At 36.7% G+C, this 12,629-nt stretch overlaps 1 protein-coding gene across 10 annotated transcripts in view; it reads right to left on the reverse strand.

The window, feature by feature from the left end:
* AOPEP (aminopeptidase O (putative)) overlaps nucleotides 1–12,629 on the reverse strand; it is a 206,513-nt gene that overhangs the window by 156,719 nt on the left and 37,165 nt on the right. For all 10 annotated transcript variants that reach the window (XR_008744745.1, XM_055790627.1, XM_055790626.1 and 7 more), the window contains one exon: nucleotides 8,931–9,179. Coding sequence is in view for 9 of the 10 variants with exons in the window: in XM_055790627.1 (XP_055646602.1) it covers nucleotides 8,931–9,179 (249 nt within the window). In the remaining variant the exon portion in view is untranslated. The remainder of the gene's footprint in view (nucleotides 1–8,930; nucleotides 9,180–12,629) is intronic.

Raw genomic sequence — 12,629 nt, forward strand, 5'->3', positions numbered from 1 at the left:
CCTTCTTAATGTGACAACAAGTAAATTCACATTCCTTTTTGTTTTAATTTTTTCAGTAATCTGTGACTAGAGGTGTTATCTTCTTGTGACACTGTCCAGAAGTGAATCATCTTAAGACAGGTAAATATTGTACCTTGCCTTCTAAAAGCCCTAAGAAAGCTCTATGGAAGACCACCAGAAATGAAAAAGAAAGCCCCTTGATAATGCAGAATATGCATTTGGCTTGTTTATTAACACATTCCATAGCAGAGGCTCACTTTAGGTGTTTATTATACGGAAGTACACGTTTCAGAAGACCAGAGACTGGGGGTTAGCGGCGGGAGTTGGAGACTTGAGTTGCTTCTGTTTTGAAACACAGATGTTGTTTGCACACACAAAACTGGATTATTAGGTTTGAGTCCTATAAGGTGGCCCAAAGGCAGGACAACAGGTTTCAGAGACTTACCAACTTTACCAATCATCAGTGACACTAAAGCAAGACAGCTTTACCATTGTTTTACCAGTTCTGACATTTTTTACCATTTTACCCTGTTTTTAAAGAGAGAAGCACATAATACTTCTCTTAGTTTACCTACTAAGATTTGGTGGTACCTGCTTTCTAGATTAGCAAGGTCCTCACATCAGTCTTTCTGCCAGATGGCACAGAGAATGGATGGAAGTCTCATCAGACAGCTGTGATGCACTACTATGACCTCAGCTTCTACGCTTTTGTGCCCATGAAGAGGCAGCATTTTACAACTGAAAAGTCCTGAATGACAGGTTGCTATAATTCATAGGCACGAAGATCATACATGGATCTGGTTGGTTCCTGGAGAGTGGCTGTTGAGTACCTATGATCCAGCACTGACTAATGATGTTACCAGGCAGTATGGCTGATATTTGGTTTCAGTTCAAAATTTAGTGTCTGAGCATGGAATTTGCATTACTGTAAAGCCTTTTCAATCCATCTTAAGCTGCAGTAGTTGCTTCCACGGTTTAATAGACTACTACTAAATTGTTTTCTGTTTTATGCTGTTGCTACTGGAAGGAAAACAACACGTGCTCTTGTACAGATGTTACCTTAACGTATCACACTAGAGCAAAAGGACATGTCACCTAACTGTGGTGGTTATACAAGCCATTTGAATAATTTCCCTTTAGGGATTAAATATAAAAGCAGCCATTGCTGTAAGAATGATGAAAAAAGTCAAAGTCAATTTTTATTCTTCAGAGCCTCAAATGCTATTTCATCAACCTGTCAGACTGTGAAACAGAAGCCTAAGAGGGAAAAATATTTCAAAAGCAACTTGTGTATGATAGGTTTAAGTGTGCATCAGTACGTATCATTTTTAGCACATTCAAGCTTAAAAAAAAATAATGAAGCACATGGCTTTCAGACAGCTGGTGCTCAGACACTGGGGGAAAAAAAAAAGCCATCATATTTAAAATATGTAGATATTTTAAAGAAACAAGGCTTCCCTCACCACAGTCTCATGTCTCACATTTAGAATGTCTAGTTGCCAGGACATGTACTGCCTTTAATTTTTATGGTGTCACAAGGCATACTGCAAAACCATTTAGGGAGGAGGTAAATAGTAATAACAAAATTATTTACAGCAGGTAACTTCAACATCCCACTTTCTCACAAAGTGCTTAACCTTGTATTCTCTATTCTTAGTGTGCTGCAGCAATCAAACATAACTGACATCAATGAAGATCCCAGTATAAAACCAGAGCAGTATCTGGCTTATGAAGTTACCTTATAAAAAACTTGAAATGTTTCTCAAAAAGAAGCAGCCATTTTATTTTCCAGTGCCATTCAAAGCACACGATAGCCTATTTGCCAAGTCAAAATTAAAGAACTTTCTATTTTGTAAGTACTTATTTTCAAGAAAGTAAAGAGGGGGGGGGGGGGGAAAGAGGTACTGAAGGTAAGAGATCTCTTTGCTTATTAATTCTTCAAATATCATTCTGAAAGGGGAAAAGGAGATGCTCTTTAGTAATAATCAACCTTATTTCTGATATTTGTTTAAAGTAGTAATTTTTTTTGATTGTAACAATTTTATAAAATGATGAAAAACAAATTTTGCTTTCCAACAAGAAAGTGACTTTTTTTAGTCTCTTTGCAGGTTTACATCCAAAATAAAATCTGTTAAGAGTTACCAGACCAACAAAGCAGCTCTGCACATTAGTAAAGAAATAGATCATGACTGAAGTACTCCAAATCCTGTTTTGATACCAAAATGACAACTGGATGAAGGACAGTGATTGCAGTGGTAGGGAATTACACTTCAGGCTCCAGCTAAGAGTCAGAAAATGTTCTCAATGTCTAAATACCACTAAGTTCATATGCATGTGCTGTACAGCCATCAGCTAAATGCTCTGAATTACTGTTATTACAACTAAGACTCCAACTGGAATGAATTTTGAAAACCTTTTTTTTCTTGAAATAGTAAAGCAGTGCTTCAGCAAAAGTAAAAATTACTAAATTGCTACCCCATCAGTAGATTTATATTAGCTTCATTAAAATTCCAATTAATTCTGTAGCACTAAAACCAGAATCCAAATTCCTAAGACAGTGGCAAATTTGAGGGGAAAAAAACCCACCAGAATAAAGCAGTGAACTAGACACTTAGATGGCCAGAAGCAGATCCAAGATCTCTTTGAATTCAAAACTGTCTGTAGGTTATGGCGCGTATAAGCCTATGGTGAATTTTGAATATTATGTCATCCAGGACTTAATATCTTTCTGGTATTAAAACCAAAGACATTTTAAATAGATACCAAGTCTTTTCTGTCTTTCAAAAAATTGCCCCTAGTATCATATTTTCCCCTCTCCATTCCTCAAGGCAAATCTCTGGAGTCCCTTTGCTAAACATAGGTACACTGAATTATTATTTACAGCAGCATTGCAACACAGTATGTGATGCTAGCAAACAGGCCAAAAATGTACCAGAATAGCTACTATTTAAAAGGAACCCCATGTCAATCAAAGTGAATCTCTGTATTTATAACTCTCTGTGGTAGTCTTTCTACCACAGACAACATGGATTTCACAGGTAATTTCCACAATACTAAACTAAACAATGTTTACTTATTTGTGTGCGATTTACAACACAAATAATTTTACAAACTGAAAAATGCCAATTGGACAAACTGCCTCTGGAAAAGAAATGGGTAATTTACATCCTTTATAATGAACTCAGCATAGGTGGTCCTCTAAAACAGGATAGAAAAACAGAACCTAGGTTTAAAAAAATGGTTTATGCTCAATCCTGTTTTAGCACTTCTTTTTGCATTAATGACTAGATTTCATGATACTTTCAGCCAAATATCCCGGCTTGATCCCTCATCTGAGAAACACAAGAAAGATACAATTTCCTCCCAAGTAGACTCCACTATGAATTTCAAGCAACCTTCAAATTCTATTTTAAATAAACCACACTGGATGTATACCAAATCATTGCTACTTGTAAGTATTTCCAGGAAGTCCAAGCTCATCAGCTTTTCTTTTTCTTTAAATTCAAATCACATTAAAGTTACTTGCATCATAAAGTCGAATTTCACTCATGTTTAACCAAGTCATGATCCTGCCAACAAATATACTACATAAAGATGCACATACAGTTTTTGAATGAAAAGGACTTTTTGTGTGTAAATTTGTGGGCATGCAAAACCATGTGCAGGATCAGAAATTAAAAGTCTTTGGCAATTTGCAGCCTCTCATACAAAAAAATCCACCAAAAAAAATCAGATACACAAGCAAACAAGTATGCAAAGTTCAAGTTATGAATCTCCAGCACATAATGAATGAAAAATAAGTTTAAAAAAATATATATCCATTTTTCATTCTCCAGACATCATACTTTTACTCTTGCCTTTAATTTTTGTACATGGTTATTTCTGTCTGGGTAACCAACTAGTGATATGTAAAAAACAGAAAAAGGAGAGCTCGTGTTTAAGGCCTACACAAGTATTTAGTCAAATTAACTCAACTGAAAATGTTGTGAAAAAAGTTTATGGTCAGGTATACATCCACAAAATGCTTCAACAGCTGAGGCAAACAGTCACAGTTCTGCAAGACTGAACAATACTAAAGACTCACATTTAGGTTTGATACTTGGATGTTTTCCAACAGTCCTGGCTGATTTTACAATAGGCTTAATCAGTTGTCATTGGAACAGTGCAGACATACAGATAGGATAAACAGTGGCTACAGACACACAAATCAAAGTGTCTGCTTGAGCACTTCTGTTTTCCTTTTTTTTCTTTCTTTTTCTTTTTCTTCTCTCTTTTCAATTTAAAAAGTTCACAGCCTTGGTGACACGGCCTGGAAAGACTCAAGGGTTTACTGATACATCATGTTTTGAAGAAAGGGTTATTCTTTCCTCTTAAAATACCAAAGACCATTTGCATGACAGGAGAAGAGTGACTATGATCTTTATAAATAGGATTGAAAGCTGGGTTGCTAAATCCATATTTAGCCAGCTATGTAAGTTGACCTGATTTACAAATATGCCAAGCATCCTCTGTGCTTCTGTCATCAAACACCATTTGGGTTTCAAGGGCATCCAGCAATCTTGAAAGCAAGGCCACTAATTTTAGAGGCTAAATAGGGTTCAAACAACCTAGCATTAGGATCCTGTTTTGAAAATGTCAGTATCTTGCTCTGATGTTCTTTGGTTCCACTTACTTGCTAGGCCTGCTGGCCAAAATTGAATAGCCCAAAGAGGTAAGAACAGAACTCCATCTATCCCATTATTCTATTTTCAGCAGTTACTAGTACTAACTGTTTAAGGAAAAACCAAAAGCATAGTACATACCAAGGAACACTCTTCTCATCATACTCTTTTAGCTCCCTGCAAACATGTGACTAGCCAAGCCATGACACATGGTGCTTGACTAAGAATTTACCCTTGTGCTAGCACTTACTACAAAACTAGTACATCTAAAGTACATTAATTCAAACAGAAAAAAAAAAAACCAGTAAACTTACATTATTTAAGCTATGCATGCTGGAAACAAAAATCTTTGAAGACCCTTATTTCAAAAAAAGTACTTCAACTCAATGCCAACAAAGGCTCTCCCCCAGGAGAATAAAAGAAGTATCAGCACATTGGCTGTGAAGTAGAAAGATGGTCAGTAATTTCTAAAGCCACAGAAACATTAAAAAAAATAGTGTGACTGTGAAAGGCCCTCAGTGGTTATGAAGGAAAAAACTACATGGGGAAAATAAAAAAAAATAATTTAAGAAAGGACTTAACACAATTAAACACTGCAAGAGAATTCAAGATCTCAAGTGCAGGCTCAAGTGCCACAAAAAGTTGAGTCTTTGTATTCAAAAAAATGTTCTTCCTTAGGAAACAATAAAGAGCAAGGAATTCAGTCTCTTCAGGTTTTGCCAAAAGGAAAGAAATTGAATTGTAGGTCAATAGGAAGAGATTTTGAAACACTAAGTTTTAAAATGTGATCAACAAAACTGGACTAGGTAAGAACTGACTTAAGAGCATAACAACCAGGGAAGACACAGACCCCGTTTTTTATTTGAAGTCTTTCAGCCAGCTTTGTTCACCTGTGTTAACTACTGGCTCACAAGAGAGCATTTGCAACTGTGAAATAACTCTACTATTTAAATACCAATGGGGTTGACAATTCCTCAGGGAGTAGCATGCCATCATCAAAAGCACCAAAACAAGGTGGTACTTTTAATCAAAGTACTGAATGATGCACACCTTTCAGCACAGTGTGAGGTCAGGGATCTCTCCCCTCAACAGTCTTGTTAGGAGCTGTAGAGTCCTTGCAGTCTGACACACTTCCCTACTCCTTTTCTTTCAATTCACTCCCTTTAGCTAGTGAGAGAACTTAAAAGCAGATACTTAATTGCTGTTAGGTGTTCATGAAACTCTCAAAATTCTACAGAAAGCACTGAATTTCTGGCTTTTAAGTTATTTAGATTTTGTCCACAATATTTTATTGATTTAATTTATGTACAGTTTAACATAGTATCACCAACAAAGACATATAGGCTACACTTTTCTTTTACTAGAATAAATTTGTGAGAAGCTGTACTGAATCACTTGCACTGAAACAGTGTAAAACCAAGAGAGAGTGCAAAATTAAATCCTCCAGCTTCAAAGATCTGCAGGGAACAAGAAGGGATGACTGTGATTATTATATACAGTCAAGATCCTGTTTCCATACAGAAGTCCATAGCAAATTAAAAAACACAGGAAGAGATATACAGAAAACACAATTAAATGAATAGGCTTTCAGCTAGAGTTTTTCTCATAAAGCATCTGTTAGACTTCAAGAAAAATGCAGCTGACCCACAGTGGTGGCTACTGGAATAGACAGCTTAAAATGCCTAATTAGGTCACTATGCAAGAAATATCATCATCTCACATCAGTCTAAAATGTTGGGGAAACATCCTTTTTAAGTAAAGGGAAGTATTTTGGGATATAAAAAAAACACAGTACGTATTGGTTAATGAGGAACAGACAAAGAAAAGTGCCAGATTCTGTAAAGCCCTGGTACTTCTGATGATGACTAAAATTTATGACTGCTTCCTTCTCTGGCAGACAGGAGTACAATTAGAATTCTCAAAACAACAGCCCCTTTGTGTTGGCATGTTGTGTTATGTTTATGCTGCTACAGATAGACTAGAAGATAGAAAATAAACGCTACACCACCCTTTTTAACCCAAGATAATAGCTGACTTTTTTTTTTCATGTGGGTTGGACATGGTTTTTTCACATAGCTTATTCTTAACTGAAATCATTTAGGTAATTAGCATTGCATGCAAGGAATTAACCATTTAAGTAGCTTATTACACATAGAAGCCTCTATTTGAAAAAAGTCACACAAAACAAGAACAAATGGGCTATTATGAGTCACTTAATTTTCTTTGCTGTCCAAATAGTTTGAAATTCAAACAGCTTAAATTATTCCTTTATTTCAGTTTTGAAAAATTTGAATGTGCTTGGCTTGATGAACTGTTGAATGAAAAGCATGCGGAAGTACGCATGCCCCTTCTTTCATCCTTTACTTATATTCAGTGATATGGATCACTTGGAACTGACAGTGGTTAGAAGCATAGGGAAATAAAAACAGGTTTTTCTGATCTCCTTCACAAAGAAAGCACAATTACAATATTCTGAACATGAAATCTGAACTCAGATAAACACAGATGTTTTTTTCAGTAGCATACCCTGCAGGCATCTTTTCCCTCTAAGTTCTGGGAAAGGTACATGCAGGGGAAGCTTTGACAACTTCCCAAAGAGCAATAGTGTATCAAGATTTCTCCTACTCTGTGCTGTCATTTTGGCCTAGACATTTCTCCATCTCTTTCATTTCGTACTATTTGTGTGTCTTGCCCATTGGTTCCACTGATCACAGCTCTTACTACACAGCTAAGTAAAGTGGCCGGTTTCTTCCTCAGTTACAGTGATGATCCATAAGGACCTGTGTGAACCTTTTAGTACCACGCCTTTGAAGTCAGAGGAAATCACTAAGCAGCTTTACCAATTTCAGATGGCTTCAAGAACATGGTACACAACATCACACTTACCTCCAAATCAAACCACCATTCACAGCATCAGACTATTCTCTGTGGTAGTAGTAGTCTGTGGGCCGTGCCCAAAGCAACTAGTACTTGAGTACATTTCTTGCTGCTTTCATTTAGTTCATTGAGTAAAGAGCCGTCACTGAAAATTCAGTAACCTGTACAACTATCTACAAAGCAATGAGGCTTATATGACAAAGGAGAATCCCTGAATGCTTAAGTTTAAAATTTTATGGATCTTCATTAAAAAAAAAAAGTAAATTTATGCTAAAACCTATATAACATTATTACACGCCAGCAAAATTTTCTACTTTTAGCCCTAAAAGGATCGCAAGAGGAATGCTGTAGGAAAAAAAAAAATTGACATAGAGAAGAAACAAAACATGTAGCATAAAACAAAATGCTTCCTTATTTGATTAATTATACTCTTTGTAAAAAGAAATAAATTTGTGGTTCATATAAGCACTTGAACTGGTGATTTCTAAAATTTCTTGAAGTTGCTTCAGACACCAAACCTACTCAACACCTGCCCTAAGAGCCCCCCCAAAAAAAAGTCTGGGAATACACCTTTCCTTTCACTCCTCATCTTTCTAACCAAGCTTTGCCTTTAATTATTCTCTTGCATGTTTTGTCCATCTACATAAATGAATCCACTCTACTGTTGGCACTAGGAAAACAGTGAATAAAAAGTGTTTCATTCTCTGCTATTAACACATACTGTCTCATTACCAACTTAAAAATACATCCTTTTTTAAGAAGAATAAAAAACAAATGGGGAATTTCAATCGTTAATCATTGCCTTACAACTAACAGAGCTAAAATTCTACTGACATTGCACAACTGGAAATTATACTGTAAAACCAAAAATATTTAATTAAGCTTTAATTCTCCATAAACCCATGAAAACTTGATAATGAAATCCTTACAGTTTGCCTTACTGAGCTTCCAAAGACCAACATTTGACTAGAAAGTTATAAATCTCAAAAGGCTTATGAATAATGAGAATAAATTATCTGGATTTTGACATGCTCTTGTTCCGTCAAGACATAATGGTAAAATCAACACCAAATGAAAACATGACACAGCATCAAGTATTTAAATCAACAGAACCATTAAAAAAAATCCTTGACTTTGACAAATGCAGAAACTCAGATGCATGTTTAATATGCATATAATTTCCTTTCCTGAGCCCTGTTAAAACTAATGTTAAAGATCATATCTCAAAGGATGCAAACAACCCTAGCCACATGAAGCCAGAACTAGAGTTTTGTTTGGTTTAAGAACAAGAGCACAGCAACTTCATATTGATAGCAATGTGACACTGTTAACTACCTGATAAAAACGAGCCTAGGAAAATACAGGAGATGAGATACTAAGGAGTTTCTTTACCTAGCCATTCCTAGGCTGGAAAAGTTGGAAGGAACTATCAAAACATCAAGCCTGGAAAAGGGATGGGTACCCAGTGTGGTGTAAGCAGCCGAGAGGCACCGAGGAATTAGCTGAATCAAACATTCTTCACAGCGTTCCATAAGGCACCAGGGAGCAAAGACTCTATAAGGAATTACTGCCTGCAACCTGGCAGCAGAATCTTGGAAACGGCAGGGATATTCCACATGACCGCAGATTTCATCATGCCATCTGAAAATAAAAAAATTAAAAAAAAAAAGAGAGAGAGAGAGAAAAAAATATAGTTTAATGTGATACCAGAAATGTCCACAACTGCGTATGCTAAGACAAGGATATTCTCTAAACATCAGAATGACAGTTCGCATAAAAACAACTCATTTGTATTCTCACACTGTTCACATGTGCAGCTCTTCGTGAAAACAGTCATTAATACCTGTCTGAGTAGAACTGATATGGTTACTCATAACCAAAAAAACCCTAGTTAAACCTTGTTTTTATAATAGATATCCACCAAGAAACCAAGTGCTTAAAATGTACATCAACTAAATAACAATACAGAAATTCTTATTTATTCAGAGAATTCTTATTCAAATATGACTATGAAAATAAGGTTTTGTACATATTAACACAAATACATTAAGTGCAATTAGAATGAAATTCCAAGTGGGCTTTTTTTCTGTTGTTACTAAAATTTTCCAGGAACTTTTACTAACTTTTTTTTCCTTAAGTAAAAAACAACACTAGATCTCAATTCCAGCTTATCACCATAGAAGCTTAAAAATACCACATTAGGATCAAGCTTACTTTACATTACTTTTACAGGATATCCAGATCCGTAACTGGAAGAATTGAGGGGTAAATCAATTCCTTCCCAAACACTGAGTCATATACCTTCACAATAATTTACCTGCCCAAACAGACTCATATCTAAACAGATATAAGCTTCATGTTTTCACCTGCTAGCCTGTCTTTCTGTACAGCATAGAACCTCTCCTTAGTTTGAGCTCTCAACTTACAGAAGCTGGTTCTTCTCTGCCTGGACAGGCAAAGCACTTGTTATTGCACCTGACATCACTGAAAGCATTTATATTTGCAAGATCATGCTCCAGGTAAGTCCTGACAGAAAACAAAATGATAACACGTAGAAAAGGACTACAGTTTGCTGAAGTGACAACACTTCTGTTTACATAACTTTCTGTAAAAGAAGTGGACTTTAAGCTATTATACAAAAAAACTACACCCATCATTATACCATTTTTTTCCAAGGGTGGTCTAACCCAGTATATTTCTGCTGTAAAACAATGTCACTTTGTATTTAATTATCAGAGTTGAGGTAAGGCAAGAACATGAAAGCTCGCACCCTATCTCTTGTAAAAGCTGCCAAATCCTTAATGACCACAAGGAGATAGGAAACTTCCTCAACACTCTCTCTCCATTTAACATTTTCTTTGATACAGTGCCCTTATGGCAAACCCACTGGCACCTGGACGTAAGTTATATCCAGTACATATTTCAACAACTTATTTCAGAAATCCTTCCTTTTCCCGCTGCCCAACAGTTTATCTCCACTATCTTATCTGAGACACTATCTTATAAACATTTAGTTGTCTATCCATTTCACACCCTTTCTAGAAATGCCTACTACTGTGCACAGTGTTCGTTTGGTTACCTATTCCTAATGACTAAAGTAAGTAACAAGTGTCGGTTGTGCTAACTCCCAAATAAAGATTTACTGGGTATAACTGGAAAAGCAGATTTTTAAGGACATTGATTTTTATGTCCTAATTAACCGCAAAACAACATTGTATACTTAGTCTCTCCTTTTTGTCTATGCATAATAGGTACCACTCTTGCAAAGGATTTTTTGACATTTTTTTTTTCTTCTTGGTCAAGTTGTTTTTCTGAAACACATTAGTTCTTCCACTGTCACAAACTCAACTGCTATAGATACATCACAATACCTGTGCCAATTAATTTATCCAATCACCATCGCACTTATTAAAAATTGCACTAATTTTTGCTACAAAAATATTCCTTTTTCAGTTTTTTTTAAAAAAATGGAAAACATATTCTATCAACTGTCAGAACAATTTTTTTCACCAAATCAATAAAAATTCCTATTACTGAACATGCTGTACATTAAAGAGTAATATATAGAGAGTATCACCGCATATTCCTGTACAGACAGTCATATTATAACATACAAATAGTAGATGAATAAACACAAAACAATTTTATTAAGCCTATAAACTAGTTTCAAGCTTGAATAGGCATGTCTTACTGATCTTATGTAAAATATTGAAATTCAAGACTTATTAGTATTTTTTTAAACCAAAATCAGCAAAGCTGCAAGCCGTCAGAATCCTTTTGTTTTAAATTCCAACAAGAAATCCCTGTTAGGTCCTCAAGTTCCAAAGTCTCACTAGCTTTACCAAACTGGTAAGGACTTCCACTGTCTAAATATTAACACGGTATTAGTGCAAAACAGCTATTTAAAAGGCAAGTATTGTTTCAGCTAAGTTTCTAATTGCATAACAGAAAAAATAGTTATGGCCTGACTAACCTGATCCCCTCCTACAACAAAAGAACATTTTCTGTTGACATGGGAGAAGCAGTGCACATTGTTTGCACGGACTTCAGCAAAACATTCATCACAGTTTCCCACAGCCTTCTCCTGGACAAAGTAGCAAGATACAGACTGGATGGATGGTCTGCAAGATGGATAGGAAACTGACTCACACGCCACACTCAGAGTGTGATCAGTGACTTTTACTCAGGCTGGCAGCCTGTCACAGGTCCCGCAGGGACTGATACTGAGCCCCACACTGTGCAACATACTCACAAATGTCCTGGATGATGGGATTGAAAGCACCCTCACTGGCTCTGCTGACAACACCAAATTGGGTGGTGAGGTGGGACAGCAAGAACAGCGTGAAGTTCAACAAAGTGCAAAGTCCTGTGCCTAGGATGACATAACCAAAGAGCCCAGCACAGGCTAGGACCTGTGTGTCTGAGCAGCAGTCTTGCTGAAAGGGACCCAGGGCTCCTGGTTCCAAGCTGAACATGAGTCATCAGTGTGCTGCTGCAGCAACAAAGGCAAAGCGGAGGCTGTGCTGCATTCACAGGGGCATTACTAGCAGAGACAGACATAGGATTACCCCACTCTATTCAGTGCTTGTCAGGCTTCACCTGGAGTATTGTGTCCACTTCTGGTCCCTGCAAATCAACAAAGACAGACAGACTGGAGAGGGTCCAAAGGCGGCCCACAAAAACAAACAAAGGGCTGGAGAACCTGTCCAGTGAGAAAAGACCGAAGGAGCTAGGTCTTTTCTCAGAAGAAAAGAGGAGGAAAGGCTCAGGGGGACCTCATCACAGTATTCCAGTACTTAAAGGGCATCTATAAGGGGCACAGAGTTGCTCTCTTCAAAAGGAGGCATATATGGCTGCTAGACAGCTTCATCTAAGCTCCCTCTCCCACAGAAGATTGGACCAGATGATCTTTCAAGGTCCTTTCCAGCCTGGGCTGTTCTGTGATTCTGTGATTCTATGAATATGAAAAGCTGAAAGTAATATCTGAGAAAATCCAGTGCCGTGTCTGAGACTTCTGCTAACTATGGGTGAATACATGTGGAAACAAGTGGTATTTCTACAGAGATGTAATTTTTAGCTTCACATCTCACA

The sequence above is a fragment of the Falco peregrinus genome, chromosome Z (assembly GCF_023634155.1).
Source record: "Falco peregrinus isolate bFalPer1 chromosome Z, bFalPer1.pri, whole genome shotgun sequence".
Taxonomy (NCBI): domain Eukaryota; kingdom Metazoa; phylum Chordata; class Aves; order Falconiformes; family Falconidae; genus Falco; species Falco peregrinus.